The 25583-nt window shown below is 39.6% G+C and overlaps 1 protein-coding gene and 1 pseudogene across 7 annotated transcripts; both read left to right on the top strand.

Moving 5' to 3' along the window:
- Positions 1-25583, top strand: part of LOC119821745 — a 44926-nt pseudogene that overhangs the window by 7845 nt on the left and 11498 nt on the right.
- Positions 1949-25583, top strand: LOC119820843 (zinc finger protein 54-like). Of its 7 annotated transcripts, none has more exons than XR_006020867.1 (7): positions 1949-2136; positions 3242-3357; positions 3838-3920; positions 14908-15034; positions 22232-22310; positions 24045-24149; positions 25134-25583. XR_006020867.1 is itself a non-coding variant. In XM_042055522.1 (6 exons), the coding sequence occupies exons 2-6, from the start codon at positions 3282-3284 to the stop codon at positions 23001-23003; spliced, it is 447 nt and encodes a 148-aa protein (XP_041911456.1). In that variant the 5' UTR covers positions 1949-2136; positions 3242-3281; the 3' UTR covers positions 23004-24259. The 7 variants fall into 7 exon arrangements, 5 of the variants coding, with proteins under 5 accessions (XP_041911456.1, XP_038195416.1, XP_038195414.1 ...); XR_006020866.1 differs by having other exon boundaries at positions 22922-24149; XM_042055522.1 differs by lacking the exon at positions 25134-25583 and having other exon boundaries at positions 22922-24259.

Below are 25583 nucleotides of genomic sequence, written 5' to 3'. Positions count from 1 at the left end.
GAGCATGAATAAGAAAGATGGGTTAATTTAAAATGTAAGCATTAGCTAGTAACAAGACTGAGGTTTTGGCCAAGCATTTATAATTAATATTAAGCCAGTTTGTGTTTATTTGGGCATAGCTGTAGTGAAACTCTGCCGACAGCAACTAACAACTCCTAATGGTGTTAGGAGAGGTGATTGATCCACATTACCATGGGGATATTGGAGTGCCTGGACACAATGCAGCAAGAAGGATTACCTCTGCAGTGCAGGAGCTCTTTTCCAGTGTCTCTCTGTGATATCATATCCTGGGATTAAAATCAACTGGAAACTACAACAGCCTAATCCAGAAAGGATGATAAAGGGCACAGACCCATCAGGAATGAAGGAATGGGTCACTTTCCAGGAATAGATTCAAGACATGGAGGAAATACACAATAGGTAGAAGTGGAAGGTAGTTTAAAATGCTTGTTAAGGCCATGTGACCAGTGACAGAAGGGAACAGTGATGTTGACATTAGTGTTTTCATTGTATTTTTCTCAGAATGAATTTGCACAGATATTCGTGTTTTCTTCAATTTCTTTATATCAAGGGGTATAACAACAATTAAGACACACACACACACACACTCACACATACACTCTGTATGTCAGTGTGTGTGTGTGCTTCAAAATACTGTCCATACTCACTTTCTACCTCTCAACTATCCTAGTCCACAATTCCATCAAATGTCTATTGTGTTCATCTATATTCAGTTTTGAGACCAACCGAGATTGGCCAAAGCCATCTGTGGGACGGTGTGTTTGAACCTATGGGTTGGTGCCTCCTGGGCTCAGCGGAGGACTACAATCAAAGGCAGTGATTATTTTCTTACAATCAATCTATCGCCAACATTTGAGAGGTAAAGGGTGGGACCTGCGAGCCTTTCCCTTTCCTAGACTGATTGTGGTCTAGGGTGAGGTCAATGCAGGTAAGTACAGCTGCTGTTCATTACTGATTACAACAGCTGTGTGGAGTCTAGAGCATGGCATGTCTTAGCCCTTCCTCTTCTTTCCCTTCTTATTCTCCTTCCTCCTCCTCTTTCTCAGTATTCTCAGAGCCTTAGACAGGATGGTATCACTGCCGTTTACAGGGATGGGACCACATACCTCACTTATTTTCTGCATATGGGACATTCAAGAGTCTCTGTATTCACCACTGTATTTTTCTTTAAAAAAAAAAAAGCCTTTTCCTGTATTTTATATAAAAATATTTTTAGCATGAGTAACAAGTCTCGTTTCTGAGTATAATGACAAGACCACCATCTAGTGGTAAGAGTAGTACCGTGCAGGATGAACTCCGCAATGGGCTGTTAGCAATGGGCTGACCACTAACTTCTTGAGAAGCCTAGTTCTTTCCAAAATCCAAGTTCCTAAAATGTCTTTTCCAAGTTCCTGAAACGTCTCTCCCCAAAGCAAAATTGCAATATTTAGTTTTGGCTTGTCATGTTTGTGTTAGCTATTGGGCGCTGGCATCTGAATTTAGTCTCTTATCCTTTGGTGTAAGTATGTAGCTGGGAGGCTGGTAGTTAAGTCGAGGTTAGGCTGCCTGTCTTTTATCTGAAGATTCAGAACTCATCTGAGGATTCAGATATCCGGGTGCTATGTCCTCTTAGATCGAGATCTGCTTTAGGCTAGCAGCAAGCTTGTGGGGAGGCTGTGTAGTACTGATCCAGAGCATTCTGACAGCTGGAGCAGGGCAGAAGGCAGCCTGAGACGGAGTGGGAGGGACCGGCCCCAAGGAGGCCGGGACACCTTCCTGAGCACTGGAGTTTAGAGAAACAAACCCGCGCGCTGGACTTGGGAAATTAGTCAAGAAAAAGAACCACTAAAATAGGCGCTTTTGCAGCTGCTACGTAACCGGAAGTGGATTTTAAGTGGGAGGTCCAGGAAGAGCGGATCCAAGGAATTTGGCAAAGTTGCAGGAAATCCTACCATTCCCTGTTGGTATTGGACTCGGGGAGTCCTGTAGTGCAGACCTGGGAGCGGAAGACAAGGCGGTTGTCGCGGGGACTAGAAAACTCCGGAGTCGCAGTCTCCGCATAGCGCAACCTGGGAAAGTCAGCAGTCTGCAGGGTAGTGGCGGGAACCGCAGCCCGGAGGCCCTGGAACCTCCTAGGTCAGAGGAGCTGCGGAGCTGGGACCCAGGAGGGAAGGGACCAGGGATACGAGCAGTTTCTGTGCTGTTCATAAAGAAGCCGGCTCAGAAATTCTGCTGTGAATGCCTTCTTCTCTTGGTGTATTTTAGATCATATAGAATAAGCCTGTTTGTTTTTTCCAACTGATCTTCTGATTGACAAAATATTCTTGTAAAAATAATCTAATCGAGTATTTGAATTTATCTGTTGATATTTGTAAGCATTATTCTCTTTGCTATGGTGGAAACCACAAAGCTCTTGAAATTTACAGTCATCCATACTAATTTCCGTGTTATACCACTTCTCTCTTCAAGAGAGTGGCACATTTACCTGGAGACTTGGATTCGGCGAGAGCTTTTAGATAATAGTCTTGAAAGGAACACCGGCAAATTTCTCTGGAGCTAAAAATATATTTTTGTGCTAGTTCCACAGTATACTTGTAAACATTAACATTTAAAAGCAAACTTTTATCCACCATTAATTTTCCGTCTGAGACGTGCACACTGGTGTAGTGATATTTCATTTGTATTTTAATAAATAAAGCTTGCCTGACGTTCAGAGTAAAACAGCCACACTAATCATTCTTACAGACCAGGCAGTGATGATACACACCTCTAATCCCAGTAGCCACACTAGTTTGCCATAGAAACCAGGCGGTAGTGGTGCAGTCCCTTAATCGCAGCACTAGAGAGGAATGCAAGGCAGGAGGAGAAAGCTCTCACACACAGTTGCTTTCTGAGATTCCTGGAGGCAGGATCGCCATTTTGGACTGAGGTAGAGGTAAGAGCCAGTGGCTGGCTGTTTTGCTTCTCTGACCTTCAGTTTGAACCCCAGTTTCTGTCTCCGGATTTTTATTAATCATGCTACACACTCGCGTGTAAATACAGCATTCTGAAAAGTGTCTTTGTCAGGCCTATTGGCACACCTTTAATCCCAACACTGAGAAGGCCCAAACTCACTGTGTAGACCATCTTGGACTGAAAAACTCAAGGGTTCCATTTACCTGTTTCTTCCAAGTGCTAGGATCAAAGGTGTGCACCAACAGGATGATTCAAACTGTTTTTTTCCTGTGTGGTCTGTTGACAGCCGGTGGTGTGACTGTGGACTTCTCCCAGGAGGAGGGGCAATGCCTGGTCCCTGGGCCCTGAGGGCTTTGTGCTGGCACTGGATGTTGCAGAATTGCAGCGGTCTGCTTTCTGTGGGTGAGAATTGTTTGCTTGCAATCTCCGTTGCTCCTCAGGATTTCTTTAATAAACGAATCTGCAAGTGTGTGAGCTTTGTTTGAATGAGTCTCACATCCCACAGAATAAAGTGAAATTCTCAGAGGAAAAAAGAAATTGTCTTGAAATGTTCTCTCTTCATGTGTGACCTTTTGAGAAGTGTAAGACTTCATCATTATTGGTCCATGATCAATTCAGAAGCTCACTAGTGTATTATATTCTCTTTCCAATCATTCAGTCCCATTTCCACCCCTCAGTTTTGATTGGGCTATGATTGGAAGTGGGATTCAAGTTATGATAATTAAAAATGCTTTCTCTCTATTTGTTTTATGTATTCTGACACTGCAGGACATTTGGGGAATCACTTGTATAATTCTGCATTTTGTTTTCTCTTCGTCTACTGGGCATAGTACAGTATTAGAAATCCAGGGGCATCCTGAACAATTTTTTTCTCATGTGCAGGGCTCTCTGATCACCCAGACCTGCTCACCTATACAGCAGAACAAAGGGCCTGGAAGGAGAGGAAACAGCAGCTAAGTATGCAGGTACGGTGGAGGGATTGGTGAAGGAGAGGAAAGGGGATCAAGTAAACATGGAAGTGGGACAGGAAATCAATTTTGTCACATTCTGTTTCACTCAAAATAATTCTAGTGAATATTTGCCTGAGAAAATTCTCAGAATTATCCCAGTGTGGGCACAATATGGCTTTCCACAGAAGAATTGACAATGTGGTCAAATAAAGTTTTATTTGTCTGCATGTAAGTGATGCAGTTCTTATTCATTCACATCACTGAACAAGTTTTCATACCATTATTAAATCATTTTCATTTCTTGGCTTTTATATATTGTAAAGATGATTTAAAAAAAGTTAATACCTTTGAGGTTTTTTTGTTTTCAGAATTTTAGAGCTTTGATATTCTGGGACATTTTCTACCTTTTAGTAGTTTTATCTCCATTCTTGAAAATGATACCATCAGAGTTTTGATAATAATCAGGAAATACATTTACAGCCTGCTATACTCCATCTAGACTGTCTCCTATTGTATGCTGGAAATTAGCATAAATATTTAGAATACAGTAAGGACTTAAGCTGATTTAATAAAGTACTGGTTACAGGTTCTCCTCCAAGACGAAAGCCTTTAATAGCCCTGGGGAAACAGGCCAGGTTTCCAATACCAGGCATGATTTCCTTCTTGTTGAGAAGATCTTAATCCAATTAGAAGCTATTGGTTACCTTGAAGGTACATGTGCCACTCTCGCACCTTTAGGCTGTCATGCAGTGCAGATCTCATTGTTGTGGTCCATAGGTGTCATAGCTGGGTAGAACTGTTGGTTGGCTCCCTTTTTTGGAAGGATGCTTGTTGCCTTCTTGTACCATGAAAGCTAGACCCCAGGGAGGAGGCTTTAGGGTCAGTTCCATCTGGAGTCCTCTAGGATTTGTGTCTGAAATGTGTGACTTCTACAGCACTAGGTTTCATCTTCCGCATCTGGGAGACAACTGTAATGTGTGGAAGTCTCTTGGACAACTGTGACCAACAACTTCAAAGTAGGCTTCTTACACCTGGTGTTGGTCACCTTGTTAGAAATTTTATGACTCTTGTGAGGAGTATCATAAGTGCAGTTGAGAAATTTTCATTTATACTCAAAATGTATATGCTTACAGAGAATTATATATATTATAGGCATTCTTGGTAGATGGATAATAGTCTAGGAATACTTGGATTCCTTATGAATTTTCCAGACACCCTTACTGTTATTTTACCCTTCTTCTTCTGTGTTTATGGTTATCCCTTCTCCATAATTAAATCCCTTCCCCCATTTTCCCTTTCCCCTTTCAGATCACTGGTGCCCTGTTATTCCTGTCTCTATTGCTTCCCTACATCTCACTGTAATCTCTTTTTTCTTTCCTGGTTACTGCAGTCACTCCAGGTTGTGGACTCACATCTAAAGATTTGGAGCTAGAAACTTCCTATGAGAGAGAACATGCAATGTTTGTCTTTCTGGGTCTGGGTTACCTCACTCAATATGGTCTTTCCTAAGTCTACCTGCAAAGTTCATGATTTTTATTTTCTTTACACCTAAATAGAATTTCATACTAAATGTGTACCACACATTCACTATTTGTTTGTCATTTGAAGTTTAGGTTGTTTCCATTTTGTAGCTATAGTGAGTAGAGTAGTAATGATGTGGTGTGTGTAAGTATTGTGAAGTAGGATGTCAAGTCCTTTGAGTTTATGGCAAGGAATGGACCAGCTGGGTCATATACTGAATTTTTTGTTCATGGCCTTTTTAATTTCCTATCATTTGCTTTTATGTTGTTGCTGATTGGATTATTAGTAGTATTGTTCCTTCTTTTTGAGAAATAGTGGCTTGCTGCCTTGCTCGTAGATGACTACATCCCATTTCTCCTGTATTTCTCTATTCTTCACATGAACTTCATTATTTTTTGTGATCTTGTGGATAATTCCTCTGACTCTCTTGTATTTATTTTTCCTTTAATTTATTATCTGCAGTGCCTCTTTAGTGAAATCAATTAAATCAATTGTGTTAATGGGTGACTATCTTAAAATGCACTTATGTCTTTATCTTTTTTTTTCTTTGAGACAGGGTTTCTTTGTAGCTTTGGAGCCTGTCCTGTAACTAGCTCTTGTAGACCAGGCTGGCCTCGGACTCACAGAGATCTGCCTGCTTCTGCCTCCTGAGTGCTAGGATTAAAGGCGTGTGCCAACACCACCCGACTGTCACCATCAATTTTAAGAGTAGTTTCTTTGTGCAACAATATGCTTGGTGGTGATTTCTCTTCAAGCTCAAAATGCCTTCCTGTCTTTGGGATTATTGACTAGACACTTGGTAGAATTCTGTTGCTTGGCATTGCTCTCTAGCAGCTTTCAGTATTGATTTTAACTCTTCCTTTTTGACCCCTTGTTTTGAAAGGGAATCAAGCCATTCATTCTTTGTGTCTAAAAGAGAAACTCAAGAAGAGAAACAGTAAGAAATGATGGGTTCTCCAGCAAATCTGTCACAGGTCAGTGGTGCTTCTCTCTCTTTATCTAAATATGTTATAGGTTGATATATTAAAAGCCTTTAGTTTTCTGCTTCTGATAATTCTTCAAATTTTTATTATGAACAATTCTGCAAATGGACAAACTACAAAAATCACACACTGATAAAAAGTAGACTCAAAGACTCTACATCTCAGTGTACTTTTACACTGAGGTACAGTTGTCATAGGAAACAGATGCTCTGGAGCCTCATGTGGGATTTTATATTTTTACAATTGAATATATTTTGATTTACCTATCAACCACCAAACCCCCAAAACCTTTTGCAGAACTAGAACTAGAAAAGCACTTAGCTTTATACCCTATCTTATAACTGCTCTTCATTAACTGCATTCAGTCCCTGTTCTTCACCTTTCCTGTCCTCCTTTCTCCATGTTATGCAAGTTCTTTTTTTATATGACAATGAGACATGTCTGATCCCAGCAGTACCAATCTACTTCAGAGAACATTCAGAGGCATGCAAAAACACTCCACGATGGAGTTACTTTCTTGTGGCAAAAGTAAGCCACTAGGCAAGAAAGTGTCCTTGCCTTGACTGCTGACAATATGCTGTTCAAATTGGACAAGCAGGACACAAAACAGAGTGACTTCAAAACTTTGTCAAGACAAGGTGGAACAGTCCTTCAAAAGTCCTGCTTTACAGAAAAGTTTGTGGAATATTCTAGGCCTTTAGGATGAAGATGATGTCCCACCATTGCAGAGGAACCATGTGTGACTGTCCAGGTAGCCAGCTGTTTGCCATTTCTCACATTTCTTTGGAAGGTGCTTGTTTGTACTTCCTGCTTACTCAGTTAATATTATTTTCTTCTCTGTTCTCTGAGGCAGTGGAACACTGAATAGTTATAGTTTTCCTTGTTTACCAGATGCAGAAAAGAGGTGTAAAGTGTATAAGGTTGAGAGACATCAAAATATAGTTTTGGATAGTAATGCAAGTTATGATAAAAAGTAAATTAGGTACAAAACTTTGGGCTTATAAAGATGGGATTGATAATGGAGTATTTCATCTAAATTTGTCAAATACAAATGGACTAGACATTGTAGATGTACTTATTCCATTTATATATTATATATAGTTATAGTACTTACTGTATAAAAGTTTTCTTATATTAGCTATAGCCTCCTATTTTATTTTAGACTAAAAAAAGGAAATTTCATGGTATTTTACTTGTATTTTAACAAATCTTGCCTGAAGATCAGAGTGCACAGTTAAGCCACTAGAGGACAGGCAGCGGTGGCACACACCTTTAATCTCAGTATTCGGGAGTCACAAACCTTTAATCCCACCACTAGGGATGTAGAGACAGGAGTGATATGGTTGGGTAGAGAGAGGAATATAAGGTGGGAGAAGACAAGTTCAGTGCAGTCTGAGGTTTGCTGGAAACAGGAGCAATCTGGAGATGCAGTCTGAGGACAGGATTGCCCCTTCAGTCTGAGCATTGGTAGGGGTTAAAGAACTCTCTAGACATTGGCATTCTATTTCTCTGATCATCAGCATTAACCCCTATAACTGACTATGCATTTTTATTATTAAGTCCTATTAGAACTCACGCTACAGGAGAGTGGAAGTTAATATAGCTACTGTAGGAACCAGTTTGGAGATTATTGGAAAAAATAAAGAGAGAACTAATATTATGATCCACCTGTTGCACACCTGGCCTGCATCTATGTCACCTTTTGGAACAGGAGTATATCTACCTTATGTTGGTCTTGACATTGTATTTTGGATGTAGAGAACTTACTTTGATTTCACAGACTGCTAAATGGGACTTTGGGCTTTTTTGATGGTGCCAGAACAAAGTAAGACTTTTGGTATGTACTTTGGAACAAGTTAAGATTTGGGGATGGAGTATTTTACACTGTGAGGAGGCAAGAGTGGGATGCTATGCTTTAAATATAGTGTGTCCTTTTCCAAACTAGTCTTTGCCATTTGCTTGTGACAGTGCTGAAGTTGGTGATACCATCAGGAGGGGATTAGATCACTAAAAGGAGTAATGCTTCCTGTGGATTGCAGGTTCATTAAGCAGACTATGGGCTGTCATGGAGCAATCCCAGTTGCCCTTCTTCTTTCCACTGTGCACTGAAGCTGAAGAGACCCTCAATAGAAACCTGCACCATTATCTTGGCATTCTTAGCTTGTAATTCTCCCAGTCTCAGGCAGGATGTCATAGAAAGGAAACAATGGGAAGTCTTTTCATGGGACTCCAGCAGTGTTGAAGTCATAATGTCAATGATCTCTATGCCTCTGGGTGTGCAGGTTCACTGCTATTCTCTAGGGTCTTCAGGATGTCAGCTCTTCATGGCCACACACACCCTCTCTCATTTGTTCCCCTATCATTGCTGCTTAACTTTCATTGTAAGATGCATCTGTACATAAAATAAGATGCAGGAAATGTGGCCACATTGGCTATCTCCAGAGGGAGCCAGATGAATAGACATAGAGGAGAGGGGCAACTCTTTGCACTCTTGCTTGTAAATATCTGAATGTATCACCTGCCTCTGCCTCTCAAGTGCTGGGATTAAAGGTGTGCGCCACCACCGCTGGTGAGGCTGGACTTTTTAACCATCTGTGTGCATTACCTAGAACAGACAGGTCCATGTGTTCCAGATATTAGCCCATAATTCTTGTCTGTGTCAGCCATGTGGCTTGGTACCTTTATCAGCGAGGCATTCTTATCTTGCTTCCTCTGTGTCTGGGTGATGACTGCCCAATTACTCTTTTTCTCGGGACATTTTTGGGGGGATGACTTGTCCTTTTTCTTCACATGCCTCATTTGTTCAGTGGCTTTCAGATTTTTTAGCTGGATGCCTTTATTCTCCTGAAAAGACAGAAACAAAACCCTTCACTAACCCTATTTTTGGGGAGGTTCCATCTTGGCAACTTATATCTGATCAGATGAAAAGCATTTGTGAGTTTTATAAGTTAGTTTAGGTTAAATGACCATGCTGTTTGTTAAACTATCATCTCTTCTAATTAAGAGGTCTCTCTTCTTTAATTCAAACCTTTATCAATTTTGATGGTATCATGGATTTTCTTCTCCTGTGTAAACAAGCAAAATCTCTTCCCAAGCTAACACATGTCCTGGTTTCCATTCTATGGTCAACACATCTTTAAAGCATATGGGCAAACATTCCATAATGTTTTCTATTATCCAATGTCTCTCCACCACTGTTGTTCCTTTCTCATTAGTATTTAGAAAATTTAGAGTTAAGAAAGCATTATGTGGCCTATATCTAGGGGTCTTTGTCATCCATTTCTGCTTAGTTTTCATATCCTTTAGAGTTTGATTTGAACTTTCTGTAACTGCCTGGCCTATAGTATTAAGTGTTATACCTGTAATATTATTTATATTATATGAAGCAAAAAAGTGTTTCATTTTCTTAGAGACATATGCTGGAATGCTATATGTCTTAATTTGTACAGGTATACCCATAATGGTCATAACTTGTAGCAAATGTGTGATTACCAATTCAGCTTTTTCTGAACTCAAAGCATTTGCACATTTAAAACCTGAATAGGTATCAATGATGTGGTGTACATATTTTAGTTTTCCACATTCTACAAACTGGGACACATTCATCTGCCAGATTTCATTCCTTTGAGTATCATTTGTATTAAGTCCTGCATGTAGTGGTGTTTGGATGTATAAAAATACTACCTCGAACATTTTCTTATAATTTCTTTAGCTTGTTGCCACATGCTGGGAAAGTTTTTTAAAAACCGTTTCTATTGATGTAATTTTTATGAAACTCTGAGACCTCCAGCACATTTCCAAACAATGTTTGATCAATCTGCATCACCTTGTGCTAGAGGACCTGGGACCTGTATGGGATCAGATGTGTGTTATGTGTGTTATGAATATAGGATGATTCTTATTCCTGATTATATCTTCCAACTGAATAAATAATAAAGTCAGTTATTTATCACCTGGTATAAATTTACCAGTTTCAATATGCTAAACAACTGTTTCTGCATATTGTGATTCTCTAACTGTGTTGAGAGATTCCTTAAAAATCCATTAATACCATGATAATGGCAAGCAATTCTGACTTTTGGACAGAATTATAATGGCTTAGATCCACTTTACTTAAATTTTCTGACTTGTAATCTGCCTTTCCTGATTTATTTGCATTAGTATGAAATGTTGGGGCTATAAATATTGGTGTTTCCCATACAAAACGAGAAAAGATCCAGCTAGTTCTCTTTACAAGCTGAACTTTCTTGCTTTGGGGATAGTTGTTAATATTTCCAAAAAAATTACTGCAAGCTCTTTGTCAGGGTTTACTTTCTGGCCATAATTTGTCAGTTTCATCATCAATGAATGGTACTACAATTTCTACTGGGTTTATTCCTAGTAATTGATGAAGTCTCAATTTCCCTTTTAGAATTTACTCAGATTTTTTTCCACATAAGTTTTTACTGTTTACTTGACTTATGTGGGGAAAAGATCCATTCTAAGATAATATTTTCCCTCTGCATTAAAATTCCTGTAGGAGAGTGCTTGGAGGATAATTTGACCAGAATGCAGTTAATTTTCAAATCCACATGATTCACATATGCCTTTTGTGGTTTCTTTTCTACCAAGGTCAATTTGCTCTCAGCTTCAGCTGATAATTTCCTGGGAATATTTAAGTCCTTGTCACTATCTAAGGTTTTGACTAAATTACTCAGTGCATCAGGTTTTATACCAATAGTGGTCCCAAATAGGACATGTCTCCTAGTAATCTTTGAAAATCATTTAGAGTTTGCAATAGATCTCTCCTAATTTGCATGTTTTGTGGTCTAATTTTCTATGAACATATTTTATACCCTAAATAATTAATAGAATCTCCTCTTTGTATTTTTTCAGGAGCTATTTGTAATCCAGAACAAGGCAAAATATTCTTTACTCCTTTAAATATTCTTTCTAAAGTATCAACATTTGAATCAGATAGTAAAATGTCATCCCTATAATTGTAAACTATAGATTTAGGAAATTACTCATGTATCATTTCCAATGGCTGCCATAGAAAACATTGGAACAGGATGGGACTATTTAACATTCCCTCTTGGAGAACTTTCCCTTGATATCTCTTAGCAGGCTGAGATTTATTAGCACCTCTGTCTACCAAATCTTCAATGATGACATCATTTATGTGTATTTTTAATTTTGGTCTTAGTTCATTCATAGAAGTTTGCTAAATACTTACTTTATGGTTTCTTCTAAATTTTTTGTTCTCTGTTCTGTAGCTGTTTTATTTTCATGAGCACTATGGTAACTTCAAATAGGCATTAGGCTCTTTAATTGCACTGGGAAGGAGTTTTCCTCTATGATGACAGGAAAAGATTGAGTCAGATTTGGCATAGGGGCCAAATTTTCCAATGGCAAGGTCAAGGAATTTTCCAATGGCAAATGGTTACCTTGAAGTCCCTTGTTGATCTGCATTCATTAGTCAAATGCCTGGTTTTTTACATACCTTCTGCATAATCCAGATGGGAGGGACATTCAGTTTGGATTATTCTTATAAAAAAATATTGTTTCTAAGAATGTCCTTTAAGGTGACCTTTTCTGCCACAATTGATAAACTTGACATTTCAATTTTCCCTCATACCTCTGGAAATCACGTCCTATCCAAACATTATAGTCGTAAGATTCAATATTGATTGTATCTTGGGTCCATTCCTCCAAGGGCACTGATCTTGCCTTACTGGCCTAATTATTCTTTTGCATTAAAAATCAGCATTTACAAAAGCCAGAGTTTCAATTCTTACTTGTCTAGCTTCTGAATTTGATATCATTCTATTTACTGCTGATGTCAATCCATGTAAGAAATCCATGAAGCTTTCTTTTGAGTCCTATATAACTTTTGCAAATAATTCAATCTTCTTTCCCACTTCTTCAGTTCTGTCCCAAGCACTCAAAGATGCTGCATGGCTTGAATCAGGATGCAACCATCATTTAGGGACTGCTTTTTTATAGTAGCATAATCTCCTTCTCCAAGAAGTTGATCTTCGAAGACTTCTGTATCTCTAGCTCTACTCCATGTTCAATGGCTTTAGTTTCTTCTTTGATCCACTTCCTTCATTGTAATTGTGGACCAGCCCCCAAATCTGTTGTAACTAAATCTATTCAATCTTTAGGGATAATTCTCTTAACAAGTTGACCACAGGTTAATATTTGCTTCACAAAAGGTGAATGCATGCCATGAGACTGTTGCTTTTTAGAATCTCCTTAAAGAGTCAACAAGAGTCCAGTCAGCTCTTAAAGAGCCTCTGTCACTTAGCAATTCCTATAAGATTAGTGGATATATTCAGGTTGGTTGTTTGAAAACTTTAGGCTGTTCCTCTATAACCTTATAAAGCAATGCTGAAATTGGTTCTCCTTTAAATTCCTCTGTAATTGAATATCTCTATGATCTGTTTCATTAAGTTTTTCTAAGACCTGTATCTTGTTATTCATACCAAACAACTTTTTAAGAGATAAACCAAGAATTACCAACATGACAAGGATTATCGAAATGATATTAAGAGTATGCCAGTCTTGGTTGATTTTCCCTTCATTTAATTGTTCTATTTTTAAATCATGCATTGTGTAATCATACAGACAGCTAACTTTCTCCATTATAATTGTGTTTCCCATTCTTTAACATGGGAAAAACTTTTTACCTAATTCTCCAATTTTCTCCCCAAACTTGCCACCAATGACGATGAAGATGTGAGGCTTACTGCTGCTGCATAGAACATTAAATGTTTGACAGGATTTCAAGGCAGCTACCTGGTTTGGCAGCAGCCCAGAAAGGGTTCAGGGAAAGCTCACCAGGAGAGAAGAAAGAAAAACCATTGAGTAGGGCCATGACTCTGGCTGCCTGTAGTTCCAGCCTATCCTGGTTGCCGCAAAGTCACAGGCAAATGGCTTTTTTTTTGTGACTTTGTTCCCCAAAAGTTGGGTGCCAGATGTAGCATGAGTTCTGGTAGGTTTTGATAGTATGAACCCAGAGTTAGATATAGCAGTTAATATTGGAGACCAGAGAAGCAGTGCACTGGTCACTAGAGAGTTCTTTTAACTCTACCCATGCTCAGACTGAAGGGGCAATCCTGCCCTCAGATTATATCTCCACACTGCTTCTGTCTCTATCAAACCTCAGACTCAAATGAGCTTCTATCTCCTTCTGCCTTATATTCCTCTCTCCACCCAGCCATATCTCTCCTGTTTCCACCTTCCTAGTGCTGGGATTAGAGGAGTGTGACTCCCAAATACTGGAATTAAAGGTCTGTGCCACCGCTGCCTGGCCTCTAGCTGCTTAGCTCTGCATGCTGATCCTCAGGCAAGCTTTATTTATTAAAATACAAGTAAAATAGCACTACACCCTTCTTACCCTCAGTAGTGAATAAGGTTTCCTTTCCCTGCTTAGCCCTTCAAACATGTATTATCAGGTTAGTTGACGACAGCCATTTCTGCCTGGAATGAGGCAGTATTTGTGAATAGTTTTAATCTGTGTTTCCATGGTACCCTTTTTGGGATTCTGAACACTTCTGCAATATTTTAGGCCGTTTGAGTCATCTTTGGTCTTGGAAAAGTGTCTGTTTAGTTCATTTGCCCTTTTGGTGATTTGCAGTTTTATTTCCTCAGTATTTATTTAATTCAGTTTTTGGTAAACTCTTTCTATGAGCCTTATGCAAAATGTTACTGGCACAAATTCTCTTTGCTATACCTTAAACAATTTGATGTGGTTTTTTTGTACTTCTCCCAATTTTTATTACTCTTTGGTAGTGAAGAGAAATATTCCTCAACATTTCTGAAATTGATATTTGCCTCTATTGGTTTATGCATATTCTTAGGGAAATTTTGAATTAAATCATATAAGGCTGATGTAGATTTTTCTATCTGTTCATATTGGCACAAATATTATCATAAGATTAATTCCATAGACTACTTATCTTATATGTTAATATAAGTATATATATATAGTATTGTTACAATCCTTGCTACTGTGTAAAAAAAACTCTTTGTTTATAAAATCAGTCATATATTCTGTTTTCCATACCTACACCTTTGCTAATTAATGGTGTGGCTATACCTAGAGTTTAAACATCCCAACTGAGCCTGTTAAAATAGAGTCATGTAAGGTCCAAGTATTCACAGGATTGATTGGTGTCAGTGTTTTAACATTATCTTCAGGTACAACATTTAAAGCGTATTTCCTCATCATGAATTTTTTTTCTGAGACATGTACACTGTGATCCTGTGTGACATAAATGCAGCATCCATGGCAGACAGATAATTCTTTCCAGACCTAAAATGTATTTCTTGTTTCATGTATATGGCTTGTAAGACTATGATTTCATCCTGTTGTCATGGAGTTGGAACATTCATGATAGAATGTGACTATCATATTTTGAGTAATTATCTTCGCTTTTCTACATTCCATCTCCTTATATCTAGGAAAGCACTTCCAGGTAGCATGTGGTCAAACCATACTTATTTTGTTTCAGGGTCTATTGACATTTAGGGATGTGACTGTGAACTTCTCAAACGAGGAGTGGGAATACCTGAATTCTTCTCAGAGGGCTTTGTACATTGATGTGATGTTGGAGAATTACAACAACCTGGTCTCTGTGGGTGAGAACATTTTGCTTGTTCAATTCCATGTTTCGTTTGTTCTGACTTCATAAGATGTAAAATCTGTTAAGTTGTCCTGGAAACACCACCAGGTGACAAGGCAAAGCTTAGTAGTGGGAAAGAACTTTTTTTATGCTATTTAGCTTTTTCTTTCCATTTTCCATTACAGAGGTGTCACCTACCCATTTTGATTCCAAGATTCAGCCATAAACTCAGTGGCATATAATATTTCAACTCATATCTTAAAGCTCTGTGTCCATTATTGCAGTTTACATGGTTTTTTAAAGATTTGTTTACTTACTATGTATACAGTGTTATGCCTCCACTTATCCCTTTGGTCCCAAAAAGGGTACCAGATCTCATTACAGATAGTTGTGATCCACCATGTGATTGCTTGAAATTGAGCTTAGGACCTCTATAAGAGTAGCTAGTAATTTTAACCTCTAAGTCATATCTCTAGCCCAAGTGACACGGTTTTAATTGTGAGACACATTCAAGATATATGAACTGAATATACTAAATATACTGAAGGATTTGACAAGAAATATCAATCAAGAAATCCTGATAAAATTTCTCTGCTTTGTGTTTTCATGTGCTGAGTACAGTATCATGTTAGACTTCTGTATTCTTTCTAAAAATTCTATCATGGGTCATCAGCTGCCTGAAATAACCTGTGGATTGTTTGTATACTAGATAGGCATGATCACCTGTTCAGAAAGAATGAAATTACCATGGAATGTGGAGAGGAGACAGTAGCCAAAACTAGGGTAGGCTAGTGAATAAGCAAGGCAACAGGGATGACTTCAATTGAAAGAGAAAACAAGAGACGAGAATGTTTTTGCAAAGTTCAGTTCCTCTTGAAAGGATTTTTTTTGTCATTTAATTTAGTGTAGTGTCCTGGTCCCAGATGCATCCTGTCTGTGGTTACCATTTAGAAGGCGTTGTGTCTTATTACACCTGAATTATGGTGGCTTACTACTAGTACAAAGAGCAGTTTTGTGTGACTATTCTGAAATTAGATGGAATAATTTTACAAAATTTTAAGTCTAATGTGTCAATGAAGTAGGCGTATTCCTTAATTGTCTTCTTTGCATGTGTGTCTTCATATTACTTCCTTCACTTTCTTCTCAGTGGAGAATGCACAGACACCCTCCTGGGAAGTAATCTCAGGAGTCAGTGTACAGGCTAGATTTGAGATTAACATAGCACTATGAGGAATGTTAAGAAGCACAATCATGTTTAGAACTTAGACAGTGGAGGATAGACATAAGCAATAGCTGCCCATGACAGCCCTGCCTCAAATGATCTAGAGTCTTTGATGTCTGGCAGAACACTGTCTTTACACCCATTACTTTAGAAGAATCTACTTTGTTTTTATAGAGAGAAATATAAACCCTTTGATGCTTTTAAGTAAGACTTCAATCTTTAAGGAACTTGGTTCTTCTGAACAATACTCTTCATTGTCTATCATTTAGTAAGTATAAATACTGTGAATCTGGGATTGATTAAATTCCTTTTCATTGGATTCTGAGAAGAAATATTTTAAGATAGAAAAATGTAGTCTAAATATAATCAGCCATTGAGCTCTACTTCAAGGTTAATTCACGGCCATCAATTTTTTTTAACATCCTTTTCCCACTTAGAGACTTTGGATATAGCTGAGATATCTGTTGTAAATCACTGACCTTTGAAGGCTGTCGTGCTGCTTTTGTGAGAATCCATACAATTACAGTGAATGAAAATGTTCATTACTGAGAGCTCTAATCCAAGTAGTTCCAGGTTCACTTATGTTAAAAGAGAATTTAGGAAGACAGTCATTTATCACATGTTTGTTATTGGAGCAAGCCCTTTTAATCTGAGCTGTACTCATTTTCAGAGAATCACTGCAAATTTGATCCCGCCCATCAACATGTGAAAACTGTAAAAGAGTCTTGTCAGTGTAATGAGCTTGGCAAAGTGCTTCATGACCCCTCCACATGTGCACTTTATAGAACAAGTGAAACTACAGAAAACTCTAATAACTATAGATGCAGTAATCACAGGGATGCCTCTGTTGACTCATCAAACCTAGATACACATGAAAGCTTGCACACTGGTGAAGAATCTTGCAAATCTAAAGACTATGATAAATCTATAAATTTGTATTTCAACATTACTCAAGAACAGAGACTCTACACTGCAAAGAAAGAGCACAAACAGGTAGAATATGATAACTATTTCAGCTCTGCATACAGTCTTTTGCAACAACCAATCATTACAGAGACACCACACCAGTGTGAAGAATGCCAGAAATGCCTCAGGACTGCCTCATACCTCACTGTACACCAGAGACTTCATAGTAGAATGAAACCATACAAGTGCATCATTTGTGAAAAATCCTTTATCCAGAGTTCAAGGCTTAAAATACATCAAAGACTTCATGCTGGTGAAAATCCTTACAAATGCAAAGAATGTGGAAAGTCATTTCATCACTTGTCAGCATTTCATAGACATCAGAATTTGCATACTGGAGAAAAATGTTACAAATGCAAGGGATGTGATAAATCCTTGGCTTACTGGTACACTTTCAAGAAACATCAGAAAATACATGCTGCTCAGTGGCAACATAATTGTCAAGAATATGGCAAGGTCTTTCGTCAGTTTTCTCAGATTAAAAGACATCACACACTTCATACTGGACAGAAACCTTGCAAATGTAAGGAATGTGACAAATCCTTTGCCCACTGGTTCACTTTCAAGAAACATCACAAAATGCATGCTACTAGGAGACACTATAGTTGTCAAGAATGTGGTAAAGTCTTTCATCAGCTTTTGCACTTTAAAAGCCATTACAGACTCCACACTGGAGAGAAGCTTTTCAAGTGCAATGAGTGTGACCGATCTTTTCTCCACTATTCATCATTGAGTAGGCATCAGAAAACTCATTCTCTAGAGCAGTTTCACAAATGCAAAGAATGTGGTAAGTCATTTCTTGAATTATCACTTCTTAAAAGGCATTACAGGATCCATACTGGTGAAAAACCTTACAAATGTGAGGTCTGTGACAAATCCTTTACCTGGGACTCAACCCTTAGAAGACATCAGAAAATTCATACTGGAGAGAAACCGTACAAATGTTTGGAATGTGACAAGTACTTTACTCTACACTCATATCTTATAGCACATCAGAAAATGCATATTGAAGAGAAACTTCCTAAATGCAAAGACTGTGACATATCCTTTATCCATATTGCAGGTCTCAGAAAACATCAGAGTGTTCATACTGGAGACAGACCTTACAAATGTCTGAAATGTGACAGATCCTTTACCCACATGTCAAATCTTAGAACACATCAAAGAGTTCATACTGGAGAGAGACCTTACAGTTGTCAGGAATGTAACAAATCTTTTGTCCATTCTAATGGTTTAAGAAAACATCTGCAAATTCACACTGGAGAGAAACGTCATAAATGCAAAGACTGTGGTAAATCATTTATCCATAACGAAAATCTTAGATTACATCAAAGAGTTCATACTGGAGAAAGACCTTATAGATGTAAGGAATGTGACAAGTCCTTTATCACTTGCTCACATCTTAGAAGACATCAAAGACTTCATACTGGAGAGAGACCTTATAGTTGTCAGGAATGTAACAAATCTTTTACTAGATGTGCATATCTTAGAGCACATCAGAAAATTCATACTGGAAAGAAACTTTACAAATGTAAAGACTGTGACATATCCTGTATCAATATTACAAGCCTTAGAAGACATCAGAGAGTTCACGCTGAGGAGAAACCTAACAAATCTTTTGAATCAGCAAAGTCCTTTACCCAGGACTCACAACTGAAAACACATCAGAGTGTTCATACTGAGGAGAAACCTTACAAATGCATGAAATGTGACAAGTCTTATACCAGTTGCGCACATCTTAGAAGACATCAGAGAGTTCATACTGGAGAGAAACCTTACAGTTGTCAGGAATGTGGCAAGTCCTTTACCACCTGTACAGATCTTAGAAGACATCAGAGGGTTCACACTGGAGAGAGACCTTACAGTTGTCAGGAATGTAATAAATCTTTTAGTAGGTGCGAAAATCTTCGAAGACATCAGAAAATTCATACTGGAAAGAAACTGTACAAATGCAAAGATTGACACATCCTATATACATATGATAGGTCTTAGGAAACATAGAAAATTCATACTGGAGAGAAACATGCCATTGTAAGTAAGGGGACAGCAATTTCCAGTATTCTCTACTTATAAATCACAGCAGTATACACAATAGAAACAGAAATATAAAAAAGTTGTGAAAGCTTTTAATGAGGTGTAAATCTTAGAAAATATCAAAGTTTATTCCAAAATAAATTCTCCCAATGTTACTGTGGTAAAAGCTTATTTCTTTTCATGTTTATGTGTGCTTTGCCCATTGTTTTACTGTGCACTACATGTATGCCTGGTGCAGAAGAAGGCCTGAAGGGTCATCAGATGCCCTCAAACATCCAGACACCTGTGAGCTGCTGTGATGGGGAGTTAAAGCCCAGTCCTCTTAAAGAGCAGCCAATGTTCTTAAGCTCTAAGTGATATCTTGAGCCCCTTTGAAAAACTGTAATAAAATCATTTATCTTGTTTAACACCCAGAAATTCATAGCAGTGCCAGACATTACAGTGTAAACCTTTAGTCCAGCACTCAGATGATGAGGTAAGGGGATCTCTGAGTCTGAGGCCATTTTGATCTACACAGTTGAGTCCCATGAGAGTGAGGATTGCATTAACCCTGTCACCAAAAAGAAAGAGAGAGAAAGAGAGAGAGAGAGAGAGAGAGAGAGAGGGGGGGGGAGGGAGAGAGAGAGAGAGAGAACAAAACTCATAGGATAAAATGTGGTAACATAAAAATATGAAAAAGTCTTGAGTTTTGCCTCTAATTTTGGTGTGCATCATAAATCTCATGCTTCTGACCAACCCTATAGAAACATACTTTTTTGTTTATTTGTTGTTGTTGTTGTTTGAGACAGGGTTTCTCTGCTGCTTTGGAGCCTGTCCTAGAACTAGCTATTGTAGACCAGCTGTCCATATAATAGCACACATTATCATTCCTGCCTTGATATTTATTGGAAGTTCCATACCTGAAATGCATTCAAATTAACAAATCTTTTACCTAATTTCAAATTTGTACTCATAAAAAAATTTAATGTGTGGCCCTACCCATCCTTTCCCCTGTCCCTGTCCCCCCTCCCCTCCCCTCTGCTACTGAAGGTATTTTTTAATTATTGTGGGGAGGGAGTGTTGGGGAAGTGGACTGGGTGACAAATAACTGGCAGCATGGAATGGGTTGAGGCTGGCTGGGCAGCCAGCTGAGCTCTGGTCCCCAGGCTTCATCTGAAGGAAGCCAGGCTACTCAGGCTTGGGAGGAGCTGAGGCTGGACTGGCCCTGTTGCTGACTGTGATGCCCTGGCTCATAGGCACCCTGCTAGAGGCCTCCTGGCTTTCCTTGACCTCTGAGTATTCCTCCCCCTCACTCAGCATCCACAGAAAGCTGGCTCTTTTGGGGTCCCTGAGCCCCATCCAGTCCTACATGGCCCTTTCCCAGGATAGACTGACTGGGAAAAGGAAGACAAGTCAGGTCACTGAGCCCTTGATTACCTTACCACACATAGTGGGCAGTAGTGGAAGCTTGTGTGTAGTAGGATCTCACTCTTCTAATCAATAGATAGAATGGGAGAAAATCCAACAAGTTAAAACACAGGTGGCAGGCTGTCAGGAGCATTTATCATGAGCTATTGCAGGCCATGATACAATTATAGCTTACTCTGAAACTTTTGCTTTCATCTGTAATTTCACTTGTGCAATAATAGCTATGAATCTCCCTATTACAATGCATTTTCATACAATGTGTACCTGTAATCTTATGATTGCATCTCAATCTTATTGGCACACATATCTGTGGATGATCAAATAGATGACTGTTCTCTTGGCTATATAGTTTTGATATATAGAATATATACGGGGACAAGCTTCATAACTAGACCTATTGTTCCATGAGGACTACAGACACCTAAAGTCTGCCTTGCTAACTACACACAATAAATTCATTTTCATCTCAGAAAAAGTTCAACTAGACTAAAGATGTTTTGTAAAAAGAAAACTTTACAGCTTACACAAGGTCAGAGTCATAGATGTCCAACCAAGGTTACTAAGAAAAGGATGCCAGTTTTTCACTTGCCGGTCTACTAACAATCTGTGTCTTGAAGTTGTTATTAGCACAGGGCACCCCCCCCACTCCCCCACCCCCCGGATCTGGCTGAGGTTTTGGTCCTATTATCTTGGACCTTTATGTTTCCATGGTAAGCAGCTCATCTTATCACTTCAAGGTTCCTGTAGGAGAAGAGTTTTTAGAAGAGAAGAACCTTGAAGAAGTTAGAGGTAGGACAGGATTATTAGAGTAGAAACAAAACAATAAAGAGCGCTTGAAATGAAGAGCATGAGCCTGTCTGTGTGAAGCTATTATAGAAATCCTCATGACCACCTTGGCTCCTGAGAAACATTTCACCTTTGTAACCCTGGGTAGGGACTGGAGCTGGTCTCTTAGGCTCTACAGCTGGCACTCACAACAGGGTATCAAGGAGAATAATCTGGGAATTATCGCCAGGAAGAGGTAGTTTCCTTGGAGGAGAGCATAAAATGGTCCTTCTTGGAAGTTTGCAAGAGACATTCCCAATTAGCGCCTTCTCAGGGGAACTCACCAAAATGACGCTGCAGATCTCAGGGACAGTGGAGAGTGCCCTGGAATGGGGTGAGTAGCTCCTTTCCCACAACAGTCCCCCCAATGGCAACTCTAAAAAGTGTTGTAATCTCCTGGCCTGCCTTGTCATCTGGGTACCTTGTCCCTTTAAGAGAAAGGCCCGCCCACTCCCAATCTTCCCCTTCCCCACACAGAGGCAAGTGGATCTCCCGCCACCCCTCCAGTCCTCTCTCTGTCCTTCTGGAGAGGCAACTTCTGTCTCTCTCCCTTCTTCCTTCCTTCTCCCCTTCCTCTCACCCTCTATAACCCACTAATTAAACTCTATACCAAAGCTCCCTCTGCATGGCATATCTGTCTGTCTCTGATCCACCACAGTCTCCCACCCACCAGGGGACCTGCCAGGGTTGTGCTGTCATAAGTGATACCATTGCTGCATGACTTGGTTAGGCTCTGTCCATGTTCCTTCCCACCTGCAGGTGGACGGCTTGAGGCACACGGGGAACCTGGACCTGGACCACTTTCCAATTTCCTATGCCTGCTCCATCGCTGCAAATGGTAAGGTCCCCTTCTCCAAGTCTTTCATCAACATTCATCTCTGATGATTCCCCATAGTTGAATACTGAGATCTCATTTCTTGTGTCTTGGACTATAGTCCCTTGGCCAATTGGGGTGGCCCTGGTGCCCCACCCTCTGAGCTAATAGGCCATACGGTGGCCTGACTTATTACTCGACCCGCGCTCTGTCTCGAAGATGTTTGCAGCCAACCAGCCATTGGGTCTCATATCTTTCTCACATTCTTGGCCACTGGTAATAAACCCAAAACTATCTGCTCAACCTCAGCCCTGAAATGTCTTTTACAGACCCTAAAACCTCTAAGCATAATGGTTTACTTACAGGTTCCTAATATTATCCATTTTTGCACTAACAAATGGCCTATGTACCCCTTAAATAACAACCTAAAGTGGGATCTTTCTAGTTTCTAGCAACAAACAAGCAGATGAAAAAGATTCTAGCCAGACATGCTCTGTACTGCCAGTGTCCCGCCAGCATCCCACGACCGTCCTTTTCCTTTTGCTGGGCAGCCCCTCCCTCACCCACCTGTAAATGGTCCTTTTCATGCTCCTGTTCCTTTTCTTGTTTCTATTCTGTCTCTGCCACCACTACAGTTTCTGGTCCTGCAGGAAACAGCAAAACCAGCCGGATCCTCCAGGTGGCTGTTACACTCCCAGCCCTAGCTTCCCCTGGTGACTGGCAGCAAGTGGCAGGCAGCACTGAATGATTTCCCTGTCTCCTACATGAACGTATGAACGGTGTGGACACATGGAAGTGGTTCTATTTTAAATGTATGTTCTACACGGCCTTTGTGTCTCTATTGCTATTTATATCTGTTTAAAATCCTACTGCAGCTCTGAAAATGTGGTTTCCCCATGCAGCATGTGACTGCAGCCATTTTGACTAAGGGCAAGTCAGATAACCAAGTTTCCATCTTTACCGAGGTATCCTTTGCCTAGTGTCACTGTTTATTTACATTTTTGTCTCTAAACTCCTCTTACTGACTCTGTTACATGCGTGTTTTACACAGTGGCATGCTTTTGGTAGGACCAACCAGAGCATCCACTTCACCCAACTCCTATTTAATATATGTGTGTGTGCATTCATGTGACTTTTGAGTTAACTTTATGTATGAAGATAAGTTAGCTTCAACTGTGTGTATGTGTATAACACTTAAATTCAACTCTGTATATCTGTACATGTACTTATTATTAAAAATGTTTTAAAAGCTAACCTACAGCCTTTCCTGTAAGCTATTCGCCACTATTGTCAGTTCTACCTGTAAGCTTCTACTGCAGTTTTTTCTCCTTTGTCTTGAACAAGTACAAACCTCACCTGTTAAGTTAAAAACTAGTACATAAAGCTTGGACTCAGCTCTCCAGGCAGATCCTAAAATATAGTTATAACTTATCTATACCCAATATCAGCCCTCAACTGCTCAGAGATCTGGGGAGTGTGGCATTTAAATGTTTAATTATTAAGAGACTTTTCATAACAGAGAGACAGGTTGGCTCCTAGCAGCAGCACTCTGTTTCCTCCAGAGAAGACAGAAGACAGATGGGCACAGAACAACGTTCATTTGCAATTCACTTCATCAAGTGAAAGTGCTAACCAGTGGGAGAAACTGCCTTTTAACTAAACAGTGAATAAAGGACAATTAGAATCAATGACCAAGCTGCTCAGGGTGAAGTAGGCTTGTCTTCCTACAGATTTCCTAACTGACAGGATCTTCTAAAGTCTGACAGGCCCTGCTTCAGAAAAGAGAAGGCAAATACAGTCCTGATGCCTCTGTCCTCCACGAACATGGAAGATCCTGAGGAGTGGCTCTAGGCAGCCAATGGAGTAAGTTCTCTGTCATTTTTAAATCAATAAAAATGTATCCTTCTCAAAGATCTCTGATGAATTTTGACAGCTGAGAAGTTTTGCCAGTTTAAAAGGACAACCTCACCAAACAATTTCAGTACAACTTCTTTTTTTTTTTTTTTTTTTTTGGTTTTTCGAGACAGGGTTTCTCTGAAGCTTTTTTAGAGCCTGTCCTGGAACTAGCTCTTGTAGACCAGGCTGGCCTCAAACTCACAGAGATCCGCCTGCCTTCTGCCTCCCGAGTGCTGGGATTAAAGGCCTGCGCCACCACCGCCCGGCTTCAGTACAACTTCTTAACATGTTCTAAATAAAAGGTGTTTTAAGATATACAAATGCAAACTGGGCTGTGGTGGCACACGCCTTTAATCCCAGCACTTGGGAGGCAGAGGCAGGCAGATTTCTGTGAGTTCGAGGCTAGCCTTTTCTACAAGAGCTAGTTCTAGGTCAGCTAGGACTGTTACACAGAGAAACCCTGTCTTGAAAAACCAAAAAAAAAAAAAAAAAAAGGTGATCAAACGCAATTTATTAAGGTGTGTACCTGAAAGTTATAAAGGTCTGAGGACAAACGGAAATCATCAAATTTCTCTCACACATTGCTTTTCATAGTCTTAACATTATCAATAAAATGCTAATAATCTATTACTCTAACTCTTGCAGAGTACTACTACTACTACCGCTACTGCAAGACCAAGATTTTAAATTCTCTTTGCTCATTCTCTAAAGATAATTTTCATTGTACAAAAACATCTGTCACAGTCATTCTGACATAAATATGCTGTTGTTTATTCAATGTGTGTCTAAAACTTATGTTTTACACACTGAATGAATTCTTATGAGTTCCAGGGAGCCATATTGAAGAATTCACCTTACATAGGTCAAATATACCCCTCTCAATTCCCTGGTCCTGAATTATTTTTCTTCCTAAACTTGCCATTGTTCTCTGCTCTACCAACACCTTACCAGGTCCAAGAGGCACCAGACAGGAATCATTTATCCACACCATAAATCGTGGACAGGAGTAAAGTGACCAGCTACCACCAAATGTCATCAGCACCCAGCTTTCTCAGGTCCCCCAGGAAAGATTTTGATGCCCACAAATAAACAGGATGCAGTTTTGGGAACCCGTCATCCTAATCCCCTCAACCTGCCATGCCTAACTTCCTGTCTTTTGATTATAAGAGAAAGGCAGAAATGTTGTAATCTGCTGGCCAAACTTGTCACCTGGGTACCCTGTCCCTTTAAGAGACAAGCCTCACCCACTCCCAATCTCCCTCTTCCCCTTCCAAGGCAAGTTGATATTCTGCCTGCTCTCCAGCCCCCCCCCCCCCATCCTTCTTCTGGAGAGGCAGCTTCTGCCTTTCTCCCTTCTCTCCCTTCCACCCTCTCCGTCCCTTGCCCCTTCGTAACCCACAA

This window comes from Arvicola amphibius, chromosome 8 (genome assembly GCF_903992535.2).
Source record: "Arvicola amphibius chromosome 8, mArvAmp1.2, whole genome shotgun sequence".
Lineage (NCBI taxonomy): Eukaryota > Metazoa > Chordata > Mammalia > Rodentia > Cricetidae > Arvicola > Arvicola amphibius.
This window is presented reverse-complemented; position numbering and strand designations above follow the sequence as displayed.

Coding starts and splice junctions, on each gene's coding strand:
- LOC119820843 (XM_038339488.1), top strand. CDS start 3,282: ATGCCTGGTCCCTGGGCCCTGAGGGCTTTGTGCTGGCACTGGATGTTG. Junction 3,358..3,837: donor CAGCGGTCTGCTTTCTGTGG/GTGAGAATTGTT, acceptor TCTCATGTGCAG/GGCTCTCTGATCACCCAGAC. Junction 15,035..16,910: donor CAACAACCTGGTCTCTGTGG/GTGAGAACATTT, acceptor ACTCATTTTCAG/AGAATCACTGCAAATTTGAT.